The 24,375-nt window shown below is 39.7% G+C and overlaps 7 protein-coding genes across 7 annotated transcripts; 4 read left to right on the forward strand and 3 right to left on the reverse strand.

Annotated features, from left to right (window-relative positions):
* Positions 1–2,053: 2,053 nt before the first annotated feature.
* Positions 2,054–3,439, forward strand: MELLADRAFT_59675 (uncharacterized protein; the record flags this gene model as incomplete). The annotated part of the gene is made up of 1 exon (XM_007405047.1): positions 2,054–3,439. The coding sequence occupies one exon, from the start codon at positions 2,054–2,056 to the stop codon at positions 3,437–3,439; it is 1,386 nt and encodes a 461-aa protein (XP_007405109.1).
* Positions 3,440–4,351: 912 nt separating this feature from the next.
* Positions 4,352–5,060, forward strand: MELLADRAFT_74078 (uncharacterized protein; the record flags this gene model as incomplete). The annotated part of the gene is made up of 3 exons (XM_007405048.1): positions 4,352–4,590; positions 4,654–4,749; positions 4,864–5,060. The coding sequence occupies 3 exons, from the start codon at positions 4,381–4,383 to the stop codon at positions 4,909–4,911; spliced, it is 354 nt and encodes a 117-aa protein (XP_007405110.1).
* Positions 5,061–5,375: 315 nt separating this feature from the next.
* MELLADRAFT_102471 (uncharacterized protein) lies at positions 5,376–6,113 on the reverse strand (the record flags this gene model as incomplete). Its single annotated transcript, XM_007405189.1, has 4 exons — positions 5,376–5,526; positions 5,557–5,750; positions 5,849–5,932; positions 6,072–6,113. The coding sequence occupies 4 exons, from the start codon at positions 6,111–6,113 to the stop codon at positions 5,376–5,378; spliced, it is 471 nt and encodes a 156-aa protein (XP_007405251.1).
* A 1,341-nt stretch (positions 6,114–7,454) lies between these two features.
* On the reverse strand, positions 7,455–10,452 carry MELLADRAFT_102472 (glutaminyl-peptide cyclotransferase; the record flags this gene model as incomplete). Its single annotated transcript, XM_007405188.1, has 6 exons — positions 7,455–7,565; positions 7,994–8,208; positions 8,326–8,618; positions 8,705–9,284; positions 10,066–10,148; positions 10,439–10,452. 6 exons carry the CDS (start codon positions 10,450–10,452, stop codon positions 7,455–7,457), a joined length of 1,296 nt encoding a protein of 431 aa, XP_007405250.1.
* Positions 10,453–11,710: 1,258 nt separating this feature from the next.
* Positions 11,711–13,272, reverse strand: MELLADRAFT_74079 (uncharacterized protein; the record flags this gene model as incomplete). Its single annotated transcript, XM_007405187.1, has 5 exons — positions 11,711–12,170; positions 12,242–12,489; positions 12,579–12,780; positions 12,857–12,948; positions 13,041–13,272. The coding sequence occupies 5 exons, from the start codon at positions 13,056–13,058 to the stop codon at positions 11,975–11,977; spliced, it is 756 nt and encodes a 251-aa protein (XP_007405249.1).
* Positions 13,273–13,858: 586 nt separating this feature from the next.
* MELLADRAFT_70838 (uncharacterized protein) lies at positions 13,859–14,718 on the forward strand (the record flags this gene model as incomplete). The annotated part of the gene is made up of 3 exons (XM_007405049.1): positions 13,859–13,950; positions 14,036–14,118; positions 14,195–14,718. The coding sequence occupies 3 exons, from the start codon at positions 13,908–13,910 to the stop codon at positions 14,357–14,359; spliced, it is 291 nt and encodes a 96-aa protein (XP_007405111.1).
* A 6,228-nt stretch (positions 14,719–20,946) lies between these two features.
* Positions 20,947–21,680, forward strand: MELLADRAFT_91034 (uncharacterized protein; the record flags this gene model as incomplete). Its single annotated transcript, XM_007405050.1, has 5 exons — positions 20,947–21,169; positions 21,218–21,327; positions 21,379–21,396; positions 21,471–21,632; positions 21,678–21,680. 5 exons carry the CDS (start codon positions 20,947–20,949, stop codon positions 21,678–21,680), a joined length of 516 nt encoding a protein of 171 aa, XP_007405112.1.
* Between the last annotated feature and the right edge of the window lie 2,695 nt (positions 21,681–24,375).

A 24,375-nucleotide genomic window follows, 5' to 3' on the forward strand; every position in this document is an offset into this window, starting at 1 on the left:
AGGCCACACTGATTGGATTTCAGGTGGGCTCAGTTTAAAGTCGCCCCGTGGTGTACCCTGTCTTCATTTTTTCTGGATTGTGTGTGTATAGTAAGCAAAGGTAGACTGGATTTCTGGATCAACAGGAAAAAATATACCAAGCTGAATTCATGTAGCTTTTGATTTATTACAATTTAGACTCACAGAAAAAGAATTAAATTTCTAATCATGTTTGAAGTAGACAATCCTGAGTTGATATTGTTCATGGAGGTTCATGGGTATCATTTTTTCAGAGTTTGTTCATTGGTGTATGTCTCAAGGTATTCAGCACCGGGAAAGATTCACACACTACAAGAAAGATAATATTTTCTGGGCAGAAAATTAAATTATTGATACACAAAAATATTGAGAGGCCAGGAGGAGAGCAAAAAAAGAAAAAAAAATGCATCTTGTTCCCCGCGTTGAGAACTTCACTCTGCATATTTTTCCGTATTTTTACAGTCCATATTGATAAGTGTACTAACAATAAACCTCCACAATCATCCAATTACAACCTGTAACAAGCACTGAAATTTGGCTCATTAGTGTTTAGAGAAACTTTTGATTTCTGAAAATACTCATAACTTTTTCAATTCCGGTCCAAAACGCTCGATTTTGGGTGCATTGGTAAGCTGGAATTGTCCTCCAAATAGCTCATAATAGGACCACACAGCATGCTGGTCTGCTAAAAAAGATATCACCTTTTTTATACCTTTGTACATACAGATCCATAGAATGATTGGCATACTAGCTACATAGTTCTTGATCTTATGAAAGTTTGAGAGAAAGAGTTCAGCTTTCTAATGCACTTAAAATCGAGTGTTTTGATGCAGATTTGACAAAGTTATAGGTGTTTTCAGGTATCAAAAGTTTCTCTAAACACCAATGAGCCAAATTTCAGTGCTTGTTACAGGTTGTAATTGGATGATTATGAAGGTTTATTGTTAGTACACTAATCAATACGGACTGTAAAAATATGGAAAAATATGGAGAGTGAAGCTCTCACCGCAGGGAACAAGATGCATATTTTTATTCATTTTTTGCCCTTCTCCTGGCCTCTCAATATTTTTGTGTATCAATAATTTAATTTTCTGCCCAGAAAATATTATATTTTGTGTAGTGACATGAGCCAGGGATGCCTCATAAGTTTAAATTCTATTGCCCACCTCAAACTCTGCAATGTTTGATAGCCCAAAGATATGTATCACTTTGATGAGATCAAATATAGAAAGATAAATATAGGCTTAGTTCGAGCGTCGCCACTTGGCGCGCTACGGGGCATAAAACGCAGAGCCGCAAAAAAATGGCTTACAAGCCTGAATCCCAACGGTCTTTTTGAGATCAGTTGATGCAACCAATTGGAAAATCTGTGCATTTTAAAGCCCTTATCTTCCGCATCTTTGCGCTCTGTCGTCGAAAACATGTAACGTGATATCACTGTGTCCATAACCCAAAATCCTTTTCACCAGCATTGGAATATTTGTGACATATCTATCTCCAGAGGAGCGTTCCGGGGTAATCCTATCGGAGAAAACCTATCTGACTTGAGATTTCAATCATTAAATCTTGTAAAATCATTGGTATAGCTAAATATAGCGTCGGATCGATGGAAACTGATCAAGATAGGTGGGGTAGGGAGCGGACGCGGCAGATATGGCTTTGTTAAGCTAAAATTTCAACACAGGCGTGGTCATCAAACGTGTCTGACTGGTGCTTGCGATCACCAAAGTTAATTGAACTTGAGGGGAACGTACCAGAAATCGTCTCAAGGCTTGTTTGAAAGGATTATGTACCAGATCGGTTTACGATTCTTCTTCAACGTATGAGCATTGGATAAGTAGTAGTATGTCCCTAGAACTTCCGCATCTTTGTCATATAAAGAGCGGCAACCCAGTGAAGCTCATGAACCATTGTGATCATCACTCGCTGGATTCTCTCAGCCAAAGGTTTTATTTGGAGGTCAAGTACTTGAGGCAGCAATCATTCAGTTGCTAAAATGATACGCTTTAGTTTTTTGGTATGGTCAGTGTGCATCATGAATCTCATGGCTATATCTATGGGCGCGAATTCAGAAAAGAGTCTGGAAGTGAATTCAAGACTACCAGAGATTCAGCCCTCAGGCTCTAGCCACATTTTCATGGAACGACATAATACTAACCACATAGTCAGAAACAGTCCATCCAGCCCTCGCCAGAAATTTGAGAGGAAAAGATTGACTTGTCGAGGTGAAGAACTTTGGAAGAGTCACAATCAACCAGGAGGTTATCAGTTCTTGAACTCTCAACCACATGATGCACAATCCTCAGGGCATTTGAATAGACTACGTGATGGGAAATTGATGGACAGAGGGTATTTATCTCTTGCACCCCCCACAGAGTTTGGAGAAGGGATTCCAAGTACTTCGTCAATGCGACAGAAGCACGGACCACGGGCAGGAACGATTGATATCAGAAACTTCCATTTACACACTCCTAATAAGATGTGTTCAGCTGCTGCGATTCACTACACACACGATCTCCTTGACAAAATCTCAGAAAGATACACAGGTCCAATATGGACCTTTGAGAGATTACTTCCATTCGTGTACTTTGTTGTGTCTTGCAATACAAATGGAAAATTTTGGGAAACTATCAAGATATTGACAGCCTCAACCTTTAGGACATTTGATCAATTCTCTCATATGTCAAACAAATCTCAGATAGATCAAGAAAAATATGCTCGATTTGTTTTGTGGCATACAGAAGTAATTTATCATATTGCACTATCAGAACCAATGATTGAATCATCAAATGTAACACTCAGGCTTCCTGGATTATCCACTCTGGCAAGATTTTTCTTGCTGATCAAGGGCCGGGGAGATGCAAGTACAGATTGTAAGAAGATGTTAGGAAGGCATATTTCTGAAACCTTTGAACAAGATTATCAATCCGGATACCCATCTGGTGAAGGTAATTGGAACATGCATGGTACAATTTGGGAAAATTGGAACAAGAAATCAAATGAGATATACAAAATAGGGCAAGGTGTGGATTGGCCTAAAACTTCAAACTCTCAATTCGAACCAGTTCTCTTGATGAATGGGGATATTGAGCATGACACAATTGTAAAGAAAAGTTCAAGTTCATCTCAATTCCTCAAGAAGTGGGAGACCGACTTACATGAAATGTTACAATTTATCAGTGCCTCACAGCCAAGCCAGTTAGCTCTTTCCAATATTTCACTCAAGCTAATATGTCAAGGGATTCATTATTTTTTGAAGGGAGAATTGAAAAGTGTAACAAAAGATATAGATCCCCATAAAGCAAATGGGTATCAAGTTACATTGTTGGCTCACTTCCTTCATCAAGATTTAAATGATCAGTTTTTTGTAAAGTTTTGGGATTATTGTTTTAAGCTAGGAAAAATAAACCCCAATGAATAGATTGAGAAGAGAGAGAAAAAGATGGCCCTTGGTACTCAAGAAAGTTTTCTGTGAGATTATAATGTCATATGTAATCTTGATTATCAGGAATATAATCATTCATCAGCACTCACATTGAATTGAATGCCTATTTCCTCACTTACCTTTCCTCCTCTTATTGTGCATTTTATGATTTAGAGGTGGTAAAATTGAATTGAACTTCTGGAACAGGCTGGAACCCTGGAAAAGATGCATCAAGTAGTACTAGAAGGGAGGTGATTTCTAATTTGGAGGTCTGTCAAAGGTATCTCCTCTCATTTCTGAAGTAGTTCATGCTGAATTGATTTTGGTCATTGAATAAACATATGCATTCAATCAACTTGTGAGAAAGGTACTGGTTGCCTAGATCATGATGTTTCCCTGTTATCAGCAGGGCTTCAAAGACTTTTCTTTCTTTCCAAAGCCTTGTTTGAGACTTGCTCAGTTAATTAACCCACAGATCTAAGTTACCAGATATACCTAAAGCTTTTGAGTGTCTCCTTAGTTTCTGGCTCGAGTAAATCACAGCCGGTTTCACCTTTATTCCTAGTTCACCTCATCTTGAGGTGTTGGAGCACATTTTCAGGCTATGTGTTTGTTTTCAGGTGTTCAAAAATCTCTTTCATGTACTCAAATACATTGACAAAGCTCAGAAAAAGATCTCTACGGCTATAATTGAGGTCAGATGAGTTTGCAAGCCTCAAAATGGGTGATGAAGAGATTTGAGTCCGAGAAAGCTGCCAAGCCAAGTGCCTTTTTTGATCTTACTGCAGCCTGTAGGCTCAGCATCAGAATGCACAAAAAGCGCGGTGCGCTGGCACGCCCATGATCTCGCCCAGATGCGGGCTGCTGTGAACCCGCCTTCTACCTGACTTCACATGTTGTTCCAGCTTCGATGTGAACGACAGCAGATCACACTCCATATGCCCCTCAACATCCCAGCAATCACCAACTTATTGGTTCAAGTGACGAGCCCTCGTACGAGCCTTGCTTGTCTCACCACTCGTGATGGTCATCTCTTAGCCTACTATTCATTGAGTCAATCGGAAGAACAGGCCAAAACTATTGGTGCATTGGCGGCTGGTCTTATCAATTCTGCTAGACCTCCTACAACCGTTTCTGCATTATGTGAGGTTAGTTGTTCGATTCGATCATATCGTAAACGTACATCAGAGTTGATGTTTTGAGTGGCATAGCTGGGATCGATCTATGTTTCTCTTCTTCCGCCTTATTTCTTGATCGTTTTGCTGGGTGATAGTGAATCTGGGATGATGGAGACCTTGGCTTTGAAGGTAAAGATACTATCCTTCCGCTTTTCCTCTTTAGCGGTCGAACTGAAAACCCATGTCTCATTTCTTTTTCTCCGTGTGACTCACTCACTTTACCTTCTACTCTTTGCAATTCAGGCTCGTTTGCTGGAAGACCGGTTACGGGAGCCCTTGTCATACATATAGTCACATACATGTACGATATCATTAGCTCAATTGGTGGCCTTCGTGTTGATATCCCTGCCTGACAGGAAGATAACTTTTTGTATAGTACACATGATAAGTTTGACTTGACCAACGGCTTTGAAATGTATAACGCCAAGAAATCTAGAACAACATGACAGGTGGAGCTGGATGGTAGCTTGGGTTGTTCTTTTGTTCAATCACTCGAGCTTAGATACTTCTTTTGAGCTCATCGATGATGGAAGTAGATGAAGGTGCAAACTGCTTGTAAGAGTGACAAGTTTGTTTAAAGGACTAGAAGAGGGCCAATTGCATCATGACAGACCAATGGTTTCCGTCACACTTCCTAACTGCAAAAAAACTTCTGGCATCGATTGCAGAGATGCATTTTTCACGGGGATTTGATTCGCACTAAGTCATACACATACATTTACAAAGAGAGAGATGAGGGAGTAGTACTATAGAGTTCAGGCGGGCATGGGATCAGCCTGTGCCTCACCCGAAGATGCCGTATTGCTATCTATATTAGCCGTTTGCTCGCCTGGCTCGGCTTCTTTCGAAGCACTGTTCGGAGTCGGATCGCTGGATAGTGAATCTGAATCAATTTCCAAAAACGATCTACTTATACATGAGAGCAAGTCAACTCACGCATCTGAGTTTAGTTGAGTCGGACCATTGTTAGCCCCAGTGGGTATACCACCACTGTTGGTAGGGGTTAAGTTCGCAGGCAAAGAAGCATGATGAATGGTTTCCGGTGAGGGTATCGCTGTGCCGACCGATTGAGGTGCCGTTTTGCCAGCTTTTGATAAAGCGTAATCGCCCGAATCAAAGTATTTGCGTTCCTAATCACAAACATCGTGAGAGAGAGAAAGCAAAATAGGTGAAAGTATTTTAGATTATCAATTCTATTCTTCATATATAAGTTAGAAAATCAACTCACCATGAGGTTGTGCTTCGCAACGTTTTTCTTTGGGGGTAACTTTCCGTATAATCGGAAAAGTTTTTGTTCCTCTTCAGTCATTTGCTTATGGAACAGTCAGCAGCAGTAAGTCGAATCAAGAGCGAAAAGACAGGAGCATGAGGAAAAAGGAAAAAATCGATGTAAGCCAGATTGTCAAAAGTCACTTGAGTTGCGAAGGATAGGATGACGAATTTGAACTAACGCTGATATCGACCTTCTTTCTTTGATGTGGGTTTAGTGCCATTGTGAGATGTTTGATTATGATATGGCTGATATGTAGTTTGAAATTGAGAATGAAGTCGAGTTGTAAGAGGTTGTAAGGTTGAATCGAGGTGGATGATGTCGAGAGCGGAATCCGGATGCCGTTCACGACGCTGCGCCATGTATTCAACGTATCGGACCGGACCTCGGCTCATGCTTTCGAGCAGGACTGGTGCAGAGGTCCGGGCGCACAACCAGTGTCCCGGACCGCCCCTGCGTTGGCCTTGTAAGGCTATGAGCCGGCCCTGTTCACCATACCATCCTCCAATGTGCATGAAGCAACATGAACCTACATGAACTGGCTCCAGAGAAGACCAGTACATACTACATCTTATGGATTTGGAGTTGTCCAAGGAGGCGATATGAAAACCGGTATCAAAATCTCCTGAAGTGCATCAAGTGGCCTGGGTAGCTTGAGTTGAGAATCCTTGAGATGCACACATTTGCTACTAAATCCGCATGGCAGAAAAGGAGACTAAAAGTCACAGAAACTTCAAGTTGAACTTGAAGGCAAATATCTCTACATTCCCCTCAGGTTCAGCTCTATTTAAATTGAATTCAACTTTTGCATCTTTTTCTCATCAATTTGACCATGTGACCTTCTTTCAAATCCCGCCATCAAGCATCATACAATCTGATTGTTTGTCTGATTTGAAATCTTTCACTAAAAAGTAGTACTAAAGAAATTCCAACAATCCTGCTGGCTACTTCTTTCTTACATTTTGAGAGAAAATCCAGAACTATATATAATCTTGATACATCTCTTTTGTGTGTAAAAATCAGTTCAATGTATTATTTATCTTGGAATTGACTTTACCAAATGAATTGTACAAGTAAAGAGTCAATCAATTTTTATTATCTTTTGTTTTGTAAAATAAATCTCATTCTACTTTCTACATTAATTTTTTTTTGGGGGATGTTATTACCTCAATGAAATATTCAAGAGATAAATATCATTTATCTATAATGGATAATTCTTCAACTCGTTGGGATAATAGGATCTTGTTTTTTTTATCACAAGCTATATCTGTCTGGAGGTTTTAACATAAGAATCTCAAGGATTTTCAAACCAATTTTGAATTTAACAAACACCTAGGGTGTGTTCACTCAAGTGATTTCTGGTGAGAAATCACATTCTGGAAAATTTAAAATGTCTATTTGGTGGTGTATTTTTCATTTTTGCATTAAAAAATTTACAGAATGTGATTTCTGGTCAGAAATTCCTTAAGTGGACACTCCCTTGAATCCTTCTTGATGAAAAGTGAATAGCATGTTGACTGATTGTGTATGGATCACCAGCTGGAAATCTAATCATCTATAATTCTTAAACTTTCAATGGTTTCTTATTCCCAATCATTCCAAGTTTCCTTAACCTGATCCATGACAAAGACATCCTCATTTGTGTTTTTGATGTTTGTAATCCTACATCTCCATTCTATAAAAATCAAATTCCAATTGCGCCTCTCCCCCCAAAAAATATCTTACAACAATTAAATTGAAATTCACATCATTTTTGAAGAGGAAATATCAAGATGAATGGAATTCAGAAAAAAAACTATCTATAATAAATCCAAGTATGTAAAAAGAAAAAAAAAGTGTTAATACCAAATCCAAAGATGTTTTTTTTTTTCGTTTTGGTTTTACAATTTCTATTGAATTTTCATAGATTTACTTTTTAGTTTTTGGTTTTAAAATCCTTCAGAAGTTCTTCTTTGGAGATAACTAACCATAATTAAAAAAAATCATTTTGACCAATCTTCAACAACAGATGCCCTTAATAAACCTACTAAAAAACCAATCCCTCAGCCCCCCAAAAAACCAATTCCCAAACTTCACCCCCAGAAAAATTCAAAAAAAACTTACCAATTCATCATGTCGTTTAATCAAGTTAGATTCCAAAAAATCTTGTAATCCGAAATACTCAATCAAAGCCACTTCACCAATCTTCACCCAATTTAAGATGGTCGAATAATCTAGGGCGTTCACATTATCTGTGATTTCATGCCATACTGATGGAAATGGTGCTGAGATTAAGTGTAGGATTGGAACTTTTGCTGCTAGGAATGGAATATGATCATCTATTTTCAAAAAAAAAAGAAATCATATTTTTATCCAAAAAGAACATCACATCAATCTTTTTATTAAAAAAACCTGAAGTTTTCTTTAAGCATTTTTTGGGGGGGGGGGTTACGGACCTTCTACTCCTCCAAAGAATCGAACCTGATTAGATCCAACTTGATCTTTAAAGAACGAATCAGTTTTGATATCAGTCAATGAAATCACTCCAAGCTTTGATAATCTCAATTCAGCTTCTTGCCAAGCTTCATACATCCAACCAGTTTGATGTTCAAAGAAATTATGAATCGAAGGTGATCGAGCACCCAAAAGATCAAACAAAACAAATGCTTGGATGTTGTCTAATTGATTGGTTTGTTTTTGTAAAGCGTTTGGGGTTCGGATTGGTTCTGCCCATTTCTTGGCTAATGCTCTGTTTATCTCCAATCATTTTCAAACACATTCAATCGATTATTAGACTTCTTCATAGTCGATTCAAATTCGGATCTCAAAACTAACCTAGCTCCATATATCGAATCAGTATGAGTCCAATCTTTAAAAGCTTCTTCACCATCAAACAAAACCACTTGTAAAGTGATTCTTTCCTTAAGCTGACCAATCTGATCAGCCGAGTTCAAAAACTGTTCAAGTTGAAAATCCAAAAGCGGACTTATAGATTTCACAATCTGAAGGATAATAGCCACAGGTGCAGCACTATCGGTTGCGCCCACAAATCCTTCTGACGGATCACCCGGTGGGAAATATTTACTATCGATATGAGCAGCTAAGATTAATCGTAAAGGAGCTGTTGGATCGTGTGTGAAGATTTGATTGGTAAATGTTTTGGTACCATAAGGTGTGATGTCTTGAAAAGTATGTGATTCATATTTCCATGTGGTTAGGTTTAAAACTTGGATGGGTTGAAAGATTGGAGGAGGTTTAAAATTATGAAACAGTTGAGCTTGTTTTGGTACTTGAAAAGTTTTTGATAAACTTTGGAAATGTGATTCGAAGAGAGTTCTACATGATTGTAGGTTTTGAGATTCTACAGGTCTTGGGATTAAGATTTTAGATAATAATGAGTTGGGATTCTTGAAGTCTATGATGAGATTTGGATTTGATAAGTTTTGTAAGAATCGTAAGTTTTGGTCTTCGATTGGTTTGTATGATCTTGGTTTGATGGATTGTCTTGAGTTGGTGAATCGGATGGTGAGTGAAGAGAATAGTAAGATGAGAAGTAGTGAATGAATGAAATGTTGAGTTGGTTGATTGGTTTTCATCTTCAAGAACTTGATACAGTCAAACCCGCGCTAATGCATAAATTGGGGAGACAATTTTTGCTATGCATTATTGCGGGTTATGCAAATAGGCATAAACCCCCATAATGCATATTTGTATGCATATTGGCCTAAATGCATTGAAATATGCATTATGACGGGTTTTTGTTGAAATTGTATAAGTTTATGCAATAGTACGTTTGTATTTTGCGCGGGTACAAGGACAAGATATTTTTTTGACACCGAAAAAAACACCACTAGGGGTCGGTTTGACCCCATAGAGGGCTCATTGCTGCCTGATGTTGCCAAAATCCTACTTGCAAAGGATTTGATCAGAGTTCAATGGAAAAAAAACACATCCTGGGGCGCTTTGTAGGCATGCATTATGACTTTGGGGACTTGAAAAGAAGTATGCATTATGGTTTTTGACATAATTATGCAATTAATGACAAAATTGGCCCGCACCAGCTGGGTGGAAACCAAAACTTATGCATTTTGGCTGGTTATGCATGTGCGCGGGTATGCATGTGCGCGGGTTTGACTGTACACCACTCTCTAGCACTCAAATCGAATTCTTGGACCCATGCTGATTTTCTACTGTACCGAGTTGGATTTCACTTCTCTCTCGGGAGTCGGAATCATCCGGAGACCCGACCCCGGTACTAAAATACATCTCCAAAACTATCCTGTGGGATTTCGTTGAACGTCATCTCACTCAGAAGTCAGACCACTCAAACCAAGACACCTAAACCTCTAACATAATCATACGAAAAAGATGGGTGGTGGAGTAAATTCTTTTTCAAATCAAGATTTCCATGACTTTGCTTTACAAAAAGATAACTACTAACGATCACTTGTTTTTGATTTGATTTGATTTGATTTCAACTTTCACATTTAGTCTCAATATCCTTATCCTAAAGAAGTTTGGTCACCTGCTGGAGGTTGGTGGACAAGACCAACTAATTGGCGTACGAACACTTCTATCGTCATTCTGGGTAGTTCAATGATCTTTTATAGTGTTTTTAAACTTAGTGCTGATCGAGAAGTATGTGATCTTCTCTCTATTTCTCTGACCCGATTTATAAATTAATCGAAACCTAATCTAATCAATCTCTTTTTCTTTGATTTGATTTGGTTTGATTTAATTTAGCAACGTATGCAATCACCAAATCGTTGGATTCCTTCAATGCTTTGGTCAAAAGAATTTAAACAGGGAAAACTTTCGATTCGAAATGAAGATGAAGAATGGCCAGTAGGTGCTCATGTAGAAAAAGGTCATCATTGAGAAAAGACAAAATCAAAAACAGGAGAAGGAAAAGAACCACATCAAACTTTTTCTTTTTGTACAATTGTGACTTTTTATATCGATTGATTTCATTTTTTGATCGGATTTCAAACTTTTGACATATTTACTACCTATTCATGGCTAGTCAACTTGAAATCGAATCTCTTGATCTTCATTTTATCAATCAGATTGGATCAGATTGGTGAAGAGATTGTACGATTCCTTTGGTTGTTTAAAGAAAACCCTTTGCTCTCAGACGATAAAAACTACAACTTTGAAACCCGACTTAGTGATGGTGGCATGATGACGTGTTTACACAGATGGTCAAACTAGAAGTATTCTTGCTTGTAGATTTGGATCTTACCAGCTGAATGTTATGCTCCAGTAATGTCTTTTTGGTACCTTTAGCATATTCTACAATGGCATAAATACATTACAAGATCCAAGCATGATGACTGGTTTTTCTTGACTGTGCTGTTGAAGGCGAATATCGACCCTCTTTTGTGTACAGCAAAGGAGAATAAGTTGATATGACAAGATAGTAGTTTTCTGGAAAATGATACCAAAAGCATTTATAGAGGGTTTTCAACTTGGTAGGCTTTGTCTTGACGAACAGTGATTTCATTCAGTGAAAATCTGAACATCTTTGATTTTGGACTTGATCATAATGAGCTTTCAAGAAGGTAATGATGTGTTTTTGAAGAATTGAAGTATCTTGTGGACCAGGGATATTATATATCCCTTTAAACTTCCCTCTAAGATATTCCTGAAGAATACGAGTTCAAAGATATTAACAAAGCATCAATAATCAAGTCTACCTATTTTTATTAGCATTCTTGGACATATGTCAATCTGATGGACACGAAGCTATTATCTTTTTTGTTTGATCTTCTGGCTGAAATCTTATTCCTCAGTCTCATTCAACACATCCTTTGACTTTCTCTTCTTCAAAGCCATTCAAAAGTTTAAAATCTGATTTTGTTATCATCATCCTTGGGTATGTCAAGAAAACCTTTTTACATTAATCAAGAGCTGCATATACAAATGAGAAGATTATCTATGTGACAAACAAACAAATAAGTTAAAAAATTAAAGAAAATAATACAAGATCGATTTCGACACTATATAGACATCATGAATGAATGAATGAATGAATGAAATCTTACACATTCATATATATATAAAAAGAAAAAAAAACACTCGTCCGTTTCCACATTGAAAAAAACCTTATCTTAATTCTTCTATAGATTCTCCACCTGCTCTCTTAATGACCTTTTCTTGTTCTTTTTCAACATCAAAAGCTTCTATATCTGTTGTTGGATTGGTTTTACATTTTCTTTCTTTTTCATTTGATATTTGATCTTCTATTTGACTTTTATGAAACATTGAAATTCTTCTTTCGATCCACCAATCCAAACTTGCACTAAAGAAAATTCATGCTTGTTAATGTTAGGTTTAAAGTCATCTTGTTTCTATAAAAGAACTTTTCCTCACCTGATCATAAGAGAAAAGATAAGAACCCATGCGGTGATGATATGATAACGAAGTAAGATGATATCTTTATATTGAGCAGAGATTCCAACAGCTTGAAGTGCAGGGATCGGATTGGATGAAGCTGATCCAAAGAAAAAAGTTTTGGTGGTCGAAATTGTAGCAGCCAAGAGGATCAATACATTACAAAGTGTAAGACGTGTTGGTTTGAAGGTATTACTAGGAAAGCAAGTTTGAACAAGAATAGTAACCTACAAATCAAGCCGAAATCCTAGTCAATTCGTGTGATACATAAAGTTGATTTTTTCCACAAAAAGTTCAATTCAGTGGTTTCATTTACCTGACTTAGAAGGGTAAAGATGACCGCAAGTGCAAGCGCTACAGAACTTCCACACATCGCTCCAGTATCAAGCCTCGTATATAGTTGTCCTAAGGGCCGAAGTTGATCACGTATAGTTAAGAAAGCCTTGAACATAAGTGATAGAGTGGTGATTGAAAGGGCCAAAGAGATTCCATAAAGAGCTCCACGAATGGTTTTGAAACTGATAAAGAATCGTTATCATCAGAGAGATATCAAAGAAAAAAGGAAAAAAAAAAATACTGAATTCAGAAACTTACTCATCCGGTGCTGATTTACAGTCTGAGCTTTCTTGGCAACGAGTCTTGAGGGAGCTTTCAAGGTTTACAATCGATAACGAAGTTGTTGGTCGCTGTTCAACCCAACATAGAGTACGAGGATCCAAACGATACATCAGTTTTGTTTCTACTCGCTCAAGGGAAGAACAGAATTTCAAAAAGTTACCATCCACCACCGCCGCATCTGAGGATGTGTGTGTGTGTTTGAAGCGCTAAAGGGATAATAAGTTACCTTCAATCGAGAGACTTCCGATCCGGCGGGTCTAGTGATATAGCCTTTCCAACACTTTCAGTCTCTAAAACAAGAACTAAGTCTTTTATAGTGCCTACGAATAAGTTGCTTCATCGGTAATCGAAACCTCCTAGTTATGTAGGTCGATGTTCAAGTTTGTCGCCAGGGGGATCCACCTGTCATTTATCTCACGTCCTATAGCATCCTGAAAGAGTAAGAGGAGCGAAAAGATCCGAAATGGGTGCATGGAATCCAATCATCCCACGGCTTTGCTGACTAAAGAAATACGTTGGGACGATGTGATCGAATTGCATACAACACCTCAAGAAGAGAGATTGTAGAAGCGAGGAAATACGAGCCGCCCTTGATCAAGAGCCCGAGCCTCTCCTTCTGGATATATGAAATGGTACATATATCCTCAACGGGCTTTAATCTGATGAAAAGATCCGCTACCACAGAAAGTTCTGAGCCTCGACCCTCTCGATACCAGAGCGAAGGGATCTGTGAGTTCTGCTCGTTTTCAGCACAGGTTGATGGGCAAAAGATCAATTAACCGCGGATATGAATCAGAAAAAGATGGTCAAAAGAACATTTGGTTTCAGAACAGGTGTATCAAAAGATTCTTTGAGCAATCGAAGCAGAACGCGAGGATTTTCGATTCGAATCATGAATGAGCTTATCTGATCAGCGGTCATGGCTCTCCATCAGAAAATGATACTTATGAGCTTGGTACCAGATGCATCACCTTCCACGTCTTTGAAATCCGACTCCTTTTAAACAACAATCACCCAATCAGACATTATGAAGTTATTTGTTGTTATCTACGTAATCTCCATTGCTTTAGGTCAGATACCATTTTCTATTCTCATCGGGTCTGGATTACAAGGCTTTACAAGATCCATAAACTAACGTTTTTATATTTTGTCAAGTTGGAGCGAGAAGTGTTCCCCAACCTGAACAAGATTCCAAACTTTCTCAAATCAGAAACCGCTCTTTGAAATTGGAAAGCAGGGTAAAGATCCATTACGATTTCCTTGCATCTAAACTTTCCTGACACTTGATTATCTTTCACTGTTGGGATTTCTCAGGATGGTCTTTTACCCTTCCTTCCGGTCGGCGCTCTCGTACCTACTGTTCTCAATGTTGCACCCGTCAAATCACTCACTGGCAATGTGGGTGATCTCGTCGGTGCAGGCGATACAGGAAGCAAACCCAGTTCTGGCCTATTGAAAGTCAGACGTGCTGCAAAATGAAAGATAGTGACCTATATTTCTTTACGAGAGTTGTAGAAATCTACCTGGTTTTCATTCTATCAACTTTCTTTTGATCCCAATATCTTTCATATTCAAACTTTCCAACCTTGTCTTTGTTGTCTGTGGGCTTTGAAGATTCATTTGTTTGTTATCAGGCCTCTTTATGCATTCATTCTTATAATCATTTAATATATCCATTCATTCACTCTTATTTGTTGTCAGCAATTGGTTGAAGAATGCCCAGCGTGGTATGCAATAGCATCTTCCCATTCAGAACATGACAAAGATTTACACACTTCATTCATTCATCTTTTAGGAATGGATATATGTCAATGGCACATGTCATTCTTGGCAATGGTGATTGTATTCTTCCAGGTGTTGTAAGTCTTGCTGTTCTCTATGGCTCAGATTCACAACTTGAGCAGGACTGGGTGATCTTCGTGTGATCATGATAATGTTAGCATATATAAATGTAACAAATAATAATTATGACAAGAGGATATTGAATTTCATGTGGTTCATTGTGGGTGTGGATTGCGCGAAGTCAAGGATTGACGTGATCCTGTTCTTTGGGGGTTTGTTGATTATCTGGTGAGGTGTGACATTGTGGAAGGTCGTCCAAAACTTTCAGGTATTGAAGCATCTCTTGTGGCAAAAAGCCAGTAGCATGGGCAGAGCCTATCCATGTGACTGAAAAAAGACCACATCATTAAATGGTATGTTGACTATGTTGCTTAGTCTTCATCCCTTACTATCAGGTGAAGTTTGGGTTGAGTCACATGAAGAACTACTGTTTGAGTCGGATGAGGATGTCATTATTGCTCAAGTGTTAAATAAAATTGTCTGCCATATAAACACAAATAAACGTCAAACAGGAAATATAATATGAACTAGTTAAGTTATGAGTCTTTATACAATTAAAGGAAGGAACAACTGGTGGTAACAAGTGAATATGAAAGAATAGCAGTGACTTTATACTGAAATCAAGAAAAAGGCAGCACAACCAAAGTAATCAAAGGAAACCACAGGACATCCACAGAAAGATGGTTCATGACAACACAGACCAATCTAGCTGAGAAAAGTTACATGGAATAATCAAACACTGCATTGAGCTTCATGCTTGCAGTCAATCATCTCTTTTGCTGCCTCAAGACATGCGGACTTCCTTTAATCTACTTTTGATGTGTCAGTCATGAGTACAGATAACTTGAGCAGGAATGTTTTTTTGGCTCAATGTGGTTCATGAGTTAATATGAAATGATTTTGAATAAGTTAAAACGCCTCACGGTCCTGAGACCTGATTTGTTATTTTTCACTTCTGACTGAATGGAAACAAAAATAACCTATAACTACTAAAACACCCCAACCCTAAGGGGTGGATACATGATTGTAAAATATATGAAGAATTTAGATAAGTTTTCTTGGGAGGGATGGTGGGTGAAGAAAATTATTACTTTTTAATCACTATTAGAGAGAAATTTCTTATATAATAGTATGAAATACAATAGATAGAAATTTTTGTTGGTAACGATTTTGGATGAACTCAATAAAAAAGATAAATTTGAAACAACTGAGGGAATGAAGACCCACTACACAACCCGTATTGCTTTGACCACTATTCCTCTTTGAGATTAGATTCACAATCCTCTCATAGTCGTTTGTTTAACGTGAGTCTTCTAGAATTTATTCTGACATCATTTCTTGTCTGTAACTAATCCTTTCATTTGCCTGCCAACATTCCCGTTTGTCAAAACTTTGTTCCAACTCCCATTCTTTTGAGTGCTAAGAACTGCCTTTTGCCTTGTTTGGCCATCCTCTCAGTCACCCAAATACCAGCAGCTTGCTTTGTAATGAACTGAGGCTGTATATCATCAACCTTGTATCTTCTAATCCTCTTAGCCTTTTTATTACCATCAGGTTGATCCATAGAAGGCAATCCACTGATGTTGGTTGCAGAATTAGACATAGAAGGGCTTCCAGAAGGAGTGCGCAAGCCGGCCAGTACATGAGGCATCACAAAGTCTTCATTGATACCACCTGTACCACAGATGTTCAGCACAGTCGAGTTGGTTTTCCATTTAGGAGAGCTCTTAACAATATTGTAACAAGACATGTCCTTGAACTCTGACCAACACCTGATTGGTACATGACTAACGCATCCACCACCTGATCCACAGCACATTTACCCATTTTGCAAAGCATCCGGACTTGTTGATAGCAGCCAGAAAACTTAGCCATTGCTGCATTGAGAGTAGACCAGCAAGAACTAAGGGACTTGAGGGTGCAATTATTGGCAGGAGGAACTCAGCTGTTAAAATCATCTGTGATTTTGACCCAAAAGGTGGATCCCTTTTTTTGATTGGTGCCAACAAGAGCATCCTCAGATACATTAAGCCAAGATTTACAAAGATGTTCCAGAGAAACCTTGTTAAAGTTAGAACCACAACCTCCAGACATGTTTGGAGCTTGCAAAGATGTAAAGGGTAAACCAACAGATGAATCCTCACCTGATCATCAAATGGGGGCTTTGAGGTAACCAAAGGTTGGGTGGATTGTTGAGAACTGCTGAGCTGAAAGACTTTCATTGAAGAATCTTGCTGAATATGAGGTACAGAGTCAATATATTCATAATGATCATTACTGTCCAGATGATGAAGAGGTGCAGCGGAATTGGAACAAGTCAAAGCACCAAAGGTTCCAAGGTGATCATTGTCAGCCTGAGACTTAAAACAGGTGGCTTTAAGAGAATCAAAGCTGAATACTTGTGTGCTTGATGCGTTCTTATTGGCTTTGTTACATTATCTTACTGAAGTAAACTCGAGTCTTCATAAACAGGAGCTGGAGACTCCATGTTGTCTGAGGTGCGGGATGGCTACCGCTGCCTGATACTCGCTGAAAGGTCTGTTCTGATCAGGGTCTTCTGAGGTAGGTACAAGAGCACTCCTGTCTCAGGTATACACGGTCTAGTTTCTATGTATCAATCAAGAGAGGTCTTTATTAATAACAATCTTTGAAAACATCTTGGATGGTGGAAGGTAATCTATGTCTTGTTTCTACATGTTGATAAAGAGGCATCTTTATCAATAATGATCTTCAATAACATTTTGGACGATAAGATGAGGTAGAAGTTGGGATCTTTAGTTTGATAACAAAATTCTTTAGTGAAAAGATACACGATAACAGTTATAAAAAACAGTAAGAGTCAAATAACAAAGATAGGATCAATAAATTGGATATGATCTAAGTTAAAAGTATGAGCTGGTTTTTTAGTAAAAAGTTATAGAGTTTGATTTCTAAAAGTAAAGTTATTAGTTGGTAAAAGGTTGTCCTTCTCTCAAGTTTCAGAAAACCACTTCTTATATATCATTGTGCATCTATCTTTGTGATGTCATTGTAACACAGGGGTTTTGCACATTTTCATGAGGGTCTTTTGTAACCAATGCGATGCTACGTGTTTCTGATCCCCTAGTCACATTCTTGGAATGAAATGAGGCTCAAGGAGATATTCATCCTTCTTTAAGATCAGGGTCTTCTGAAGTTCGAGTATGTTATTATGATGCCTTTCAAGCTGATGTACATATGTATTGATGTCACAACCCATGTAAATCATTGTTATCTGGAAGCCTCCTTGGATAATCTTTATGCCTGCCAATGGGATTATCACCAAGTACTCCTCATGGCTGACAATAATTGTTCAGACAATGATGAGGTGCAGCTGAATCAGCACAAGACAAAGTTCCAGAGCCTCCACGGTGATCACTGAAAGCACTGGGATCAATATAACCACCTGGGAGTGACAAGCCAATATAAATTAGACTTTGTTGATGTAATGCATGTCTGTAACAATAAAAACACTCATATCATCCAATTGCACCCGGACTGCCTCCAGTAAAGTTGATATGTTGGCTCACAGGACTAGTGTGATGACCAGGTAATTGATGTGCAATCATTTGAGGACTAAGGGCAGCTCCTGAAGGTAAAGGCATATATTAGTTTTGGATGTCAAGTAGGTGTACATCAGACTATCACTTACAATAGTTGACAGGACTTGACTGGGGTGGGGCAGTAGTGGAATGTTGCATAACAACAAACTATTTAACTGAGATCCTACTTGATAGAAATTAAGTAGCAAATCATAAAGACAAAGAATTTAGGAATGATTCACAGTGATATAAGTATGGGTCATGTGTCAAAAGGAACACAAAAGAAAGGAATACATTGGGGTATTTATTGAGTTACACAAGAATATGGGAAGAGCCCTATCTTAAATACCCATGCAACCTACTGCCCAGATCACACTTTGTCTCTTTGAGTGGTCAATTTCTTCTCATCAATGCTAATGGAAAGGTTTCATTTGCCTTGAATCATGCACTATTTCCTCTGATCAAACCCATGATCAATCAATCAATCAATCAATCATTTGTGGTTGTATTTGAGCCATCAGAGTATTTCTGGAGGTTCCAGTGTGTTATCTGTGGCCTCAATGGGGTGATAAAATCACCACATGTGTCCTATACGTCAGAGATAAGTCATTCTCCAAACATCACTTTTCTCCTCAGGATTTGGAGAAGTTGACATGGGAGAATTAACTATGATTCTGAAAATTAGTGCTCACATGTATGGCCAGATGTGAGATTCCTGATGCACGGTGGAGCATGGTTTTTGGATCCAAACCGCCAAACGTAAACACACCTTACGTGCATGTCAGTTTAGCTACGTATTGTGTACATTTTCAGGTGCGTGTTGCAGGTGCTCTCAGGAGGCAAAGAATTTGCAACATTTTCTTGCACACACAGAGAGAAAAACTTCCCTCAATATAGGCATGTTTTTCCAATTCTCACCCATTATCCAATATCTTCCTGTTTTGTGGAAACCAATGGTACTGTTGTGCCTTTGGGTACCGTTAACCATGGAACCATTCAACATCTGAGTTGAAATGGCAGCTTTTGCCTTCACCTCTTGAGATGGATTCCCAGATCAATTGCATTTGAATACCCGGGTCCATTTATGAAAAAGTTGTGGGCCAGCTTGTGCCTTTGAACAGACCAAAGAGTCACAAGAGGGTAAGGACAATGGATGTGAACGTCCATTATCACGTTCACCTTGGCAAGTCCAGGGTGAAGAAGCCTTCAAGGTAAATACAACATCATTCTCAATGATGTCCTTGTGGGGACGTGTAAGTCAAACAGGCAAGAATGGAAACTAAGGAGGCTTGCAGGAAGTATCCCTGACAAAGCAATTAAAATTAGGATTAAAATTAAATCCAGAAGGTGGTGCTGCAAGGTGCACTAGTGGAAACAGCAACCAGTTGTGTTGTTTGGAAGCGTGAGGGAAATGTTGGAGTCCAGTGAGAACTGTAAGGTCCCTTCTTAGCAAGGGCAAGGAAATTTGACTCAGGTTTGACCTTCAGAGTTGGACAAGGCTTCTTTGGCAGCATGGTGCATGTAGAAGATGGTTTTGAAAAGGCAACTACTCAATGAAACTACATAGATGTGGTGGACAAAGTCAACAAATTGGTCAACTTGGAAAACTGACTACGTGATGAAGATGATATGTACGGAAAATGCCTTACGTGGCTGAGGTCAGATGCTACGGATGCCATTCAGCAAATGGCAAAATTTCCTTGGAGATCCGCCCTTCCACTTCAAATTCTACACCGTCAAGAGAGATGTTGCTCTTGGGGCCATTGTTGCGTTAGGTTCAATCTACCGGTGAACTCTGCAGCATTGTACCCAAAAGGCCTTCATGAGGAAATGTGAGGTGCAAGCGGGATGTCTAGCATCAAATATTTTCAGCCAATTCCCTCCCATTTGCCCAAAAGGTCCTCACAAGGATATGCAACCTCCAAACTGAGCGTCTGACATTTTTTCCTTTTTGACCTTGGCCTCCCCACATCATCTGCCTTTACAGCAGCTGAGAGCATCACAAAAAAGACGGAGGAGTTGAAGCAAGGCTGGCTCAGTTGCGCAGCTGCTGCGGTTAGCGCTACGGCAGCGCAACTGAGCTTCGGTACCAGTTTTGTGTTTTGGCCGGAAGCAGGGTCTCAACTACGGTACCCAAAGAGTGCCTTGGCTGGTAGCGGGTCCAAGTACTGCTTCCCGTTTTGATCATTCTAAGAAGCGGCAGCAGCACTACGTTTTGGGTTCTACCACCTCCTCAACGCCACCATCCACCAATTCCACCCTTTTTCCAAATGAAAGGCCACCAAAGAGCCGGGAGGAACGACCGGATGTCCCAATTGACTTCAAGATCCTCAACATCATTCTTGAAACATTGTGGATGTGCCCTGAGGCTGTATCTAGTGGACAGAAAACACCAACTCCTGACGTCTAATTGGGAGGACCAGAAGGAGTATGATCAGTTGAGTATAAGTATTCCCTTGAACAAACATGTTCACAATCTCTTGTCCCAGAACTGAAGTCTAAGATCTCAAAACTAACCTCATTTGATTTGATTACTATCATAAATTCTTATTATCTATACACTTGATTCCACCATTCTCACTATCATACCCCATTCTCTACTTTCATCACATCCATTTCTTGATTTCCAACAATCACAAACATACATCTCTTCATCATTTTGAAATGGCACCAACCCAAAGCACCTTGCAATTCAAATCCGGTTACGAGACTGATGATAGTGCTAGTGCTCCTTGTCGTTCTGGACAAATCACCACTCCTGCAGGTCTAGGACCCGGAATGATCTGTCCCCCTTCCGACAGTCGACAACCCCTCCCAAGCACTTCGTTTACCTTTTCCGTTGGAACTAACGAAGTCTGGGCGACTGTAGACAAGGGAAAGGGCAAGGGTAAGCGTGCTTGATCCGAATCACTTGCTGGATCCGCCATCGAGTCAGAGGCCAAAACCGACACCCCCGAGATTGTGAGTGGACCAACACGCAAGACGATTCCTGCCCCAAGACGAAATGGAGCGGTTGGTTCGGCTCAAGGGACTTCCAAGTCCAAGGTTGCATCCAAGGCGTTGATGAAGAAGTCCTCTGCCATGTCTTGACGCAAGGAAGCTGAGATGAATTTGGTACGCTCATTATTCTTTTTTCACTACCTCCCTTGCTATCTTTCTTACTAATGATAACTCCTTGCACGATCCAGGCATTGGCAGCTGAAGCCGGAGTTGCACCTGATCTTAATTCAGACTCCGATGATAAAAACCAGCAAGTTCATAAGCGAGTTCGAGCGTCAAATGAACAAGGACAAAACAACTTTGACCCACCTGTGTTATTCTATGGGAAACCGTTCTGTCGTCCCAACGATGTAAGCCCAAAACATCTTCATTTGACCATTGACAAACTGAAATAGTAATACCTACTGATTGAAAACTGTTGGATTTATCTAGGATCCATTGGGGCCTCCCTTGACACTGACTTGCAAGTGGTGTCACAAGGAAGTTCGTATTAGTGGAAGTTCCAAATCGAATCTTTGTGCCCATCGTGATGGATCAAGCCAGTCGGGTAAGAACAACCAAGGCTGCCCACGTCGAAACCAAGCAATACGTGCTGGTGCCAAGCTCCCGCCAACTGTAGCCAATGTCAAGGCCAGCAAGATTCGTAATCAACATGCTGCCTCAATGGACAACTTCCTCTTGCCCATTCCCGAGTTTCATGGCCTGGTGGTGAATCAGATGGTAAGCTTATGGCAGATTAACAACAGTCTACCTTGGACAATCATCAAACACCCCATGTTACGAGCAATCCTCTTGTATCTTCGACCTGGTATTCAAATCTTCAAACAAAAATGGGCAGCTGAGGAGGCCAAGCGCCTCTATGTTGGTCTTTGTGAAAATGTTGTCAAAGAGCTTAAAGTAGGTTCCTCTCTTTGTTTTCTTTGTTCTTCTTGAAATTGTTTATCTCAAACTGAACAATACTTTATCTATCTGTTCACTAGTCACTCACGAGTATGTTTACATTGATTCAAGATGTATGGACTGTCTCTTGCAATCGACATGCTTTCATCGGTGTGTTAGTGTCATATGTTGACAAGGCTTGGAGATTTGTTGTTCGCCATCTTACACTCAAGCTCGTTGCCTGGCATCACAAAGGTGAATGGCTGGCTGCACCAATAGCCACCGTTCTCAAGAAGCACAATCTATGTTCCAAGATAAGTATCAATTCTGATCCAGTTTTTTATTTTCTTGTTCTTGCTTGCAAAAAAAAACTTACCTGATCTTTTGCCTGTGGCACATGCTTGCAATGGCCACCGACTCTGGCTCCAACAACAAATGATTGAACATGACCCCGCCACTCATTGGGACTCGAAGAAGATGCATGTCTTCTGCATCTGCCACAAGACAGGGCTGATTGTACACGCTGGACTTGACGCTCTTGGGATTCCACCTAAACAACACCGACACGCCACACTTGCCAATTTTCCCAACATTGACACAATGGAAAGTGTAGCTGAAGAAGATGGGAGTATCGTGATTAACGTTGAAGAACCTAGGGCTTCAGTACTTGAAGATTATGAGCAAGAGGAAGAACATCCTGATGTTGACCGTCTTCTCGATTCAGATGATGAAGACAAAGCTGATGACCAGAATCTCAAGGAATGCAATGAAGATGAACAAGAGGATGAAGAAGATCCCAATCCACCTTGAGTGACTGCAGCCCATGCTAAGAAAGGGCTTCCTCGAACTCGCATGGCCCGTTTAATAAGGAATGTAAGTCATCAGTTATTATGAAATTTCTTTGTCACCATTCATATATTATCTTTGGGCTAATGTTTGATGTCATTGTAGCTGAACATAGTCAATAAGAAACTGACTCGATCGGCCTCCTGGAGGGAGGACTTTAACCAACGCCGTGCTGCTGTGAACAAGAGGCGCAACGACAATAAAGACGTTCCCCCTCTCCTTGCTCTCCTAGCCGAGTATGGTATTTGGTGGAACATAGAGCTGGATTGCTGGGAACGTATGTATGCAGCACAAGACGTGAGTTTTGCTAATCTTTTTGGAAATTCTTTATTTGTTATCTAATCAATGTTTTGGTCATCAAGATCATTGACAAGATGATGAAAGAAGATCTAGCAAAAGTCCATTTGAAGAAGTGTCGTCCACAAAAAAATGGATTGAAACAAGGATACTTTCACGAACTCATCTTCTCAGTTGGTGATTGGGAATCTCTTCAAGAAGTGATTCAAGAATTGATAGTGAGTTGTTCATCCCTTTCTACCCTATGTGTAGGAAACTCATAATTTCAACAGCCATTAAGAACTTTATGCCGCAGGATGGAGGGTGATGAGCCTACTGGCTGTATGGTTCTGCACGAGTATGCTGAACTTCAATCCTCTCTTGTTGACCGTCTCGACTCACTCTTGGAAGACAATCAACTATACCCGATGATCAAGGAGATGCATCAACAAACAAGTCTCTACGTGGAAGAAGCAGTTGAATGCAACTCTCTTGTATTGGCTACCGTTTTTCACCCAAGCTTCAGGTTGGGGTTCTTTAGTTTGACTTATGAAGATGATTTGGGGATGAAAGAACACACCGAGGATCTACTACACGATTGATTCCACAGCCAACAAGCAGAATTGTCCCGCAAGGCTGCTTGAACCGACTCCATCAACAGTGATGATATCATTGAAGTCTCAGTCAATTCGGTCAAAAAGAAGATTCCAAAGGTGTTTGACCTTTACAAACGTGCCAACACCTCCAGTGATCTTGAAGAACTAGAACGTTACTTACAAGGATTAGATCCTCTAAACTGCAATGATCCAGAAGCGCTGTTGGACCCACAATGTGCTTTAGATTGGTGGAAGGCTGGTCTCTTTTTTTATATGTTGACCATTGTTATTCAAAGGTACTGATTTATATCTGACTCCTTTTATAACACAGGAGCATGGGATCAAGTATCCAGTTTTGTCCAGTTTAGCTCAAGACTACCTCAGCATAACAGCCTCCTCAGCTCCTGGTGAACGACTTTTTACAGTGGCTGGGCAAGTTTGTTCTGCAAACCAAGCGTCTATGCGTCCCCGATGCATTGAGACTTCAGTCGGTAGC

The sequence above is a fragment of the Melampsora larici-populina genome (assembly GCF_000204055.1).
Source record: "Melampsora larici-populina 98AG31 unplaced genomic scaffold MELLAscaffold_3, whole genome shotgun sequence".
NCBI classification, from domain to species: domain Eukaryota; kingdom Fungi; phylum Basidiomycota; class Pucciniomycetes; order Pucciniales; family Melampsoraceae; genus Melampsora; species Melampsora laricis-populina.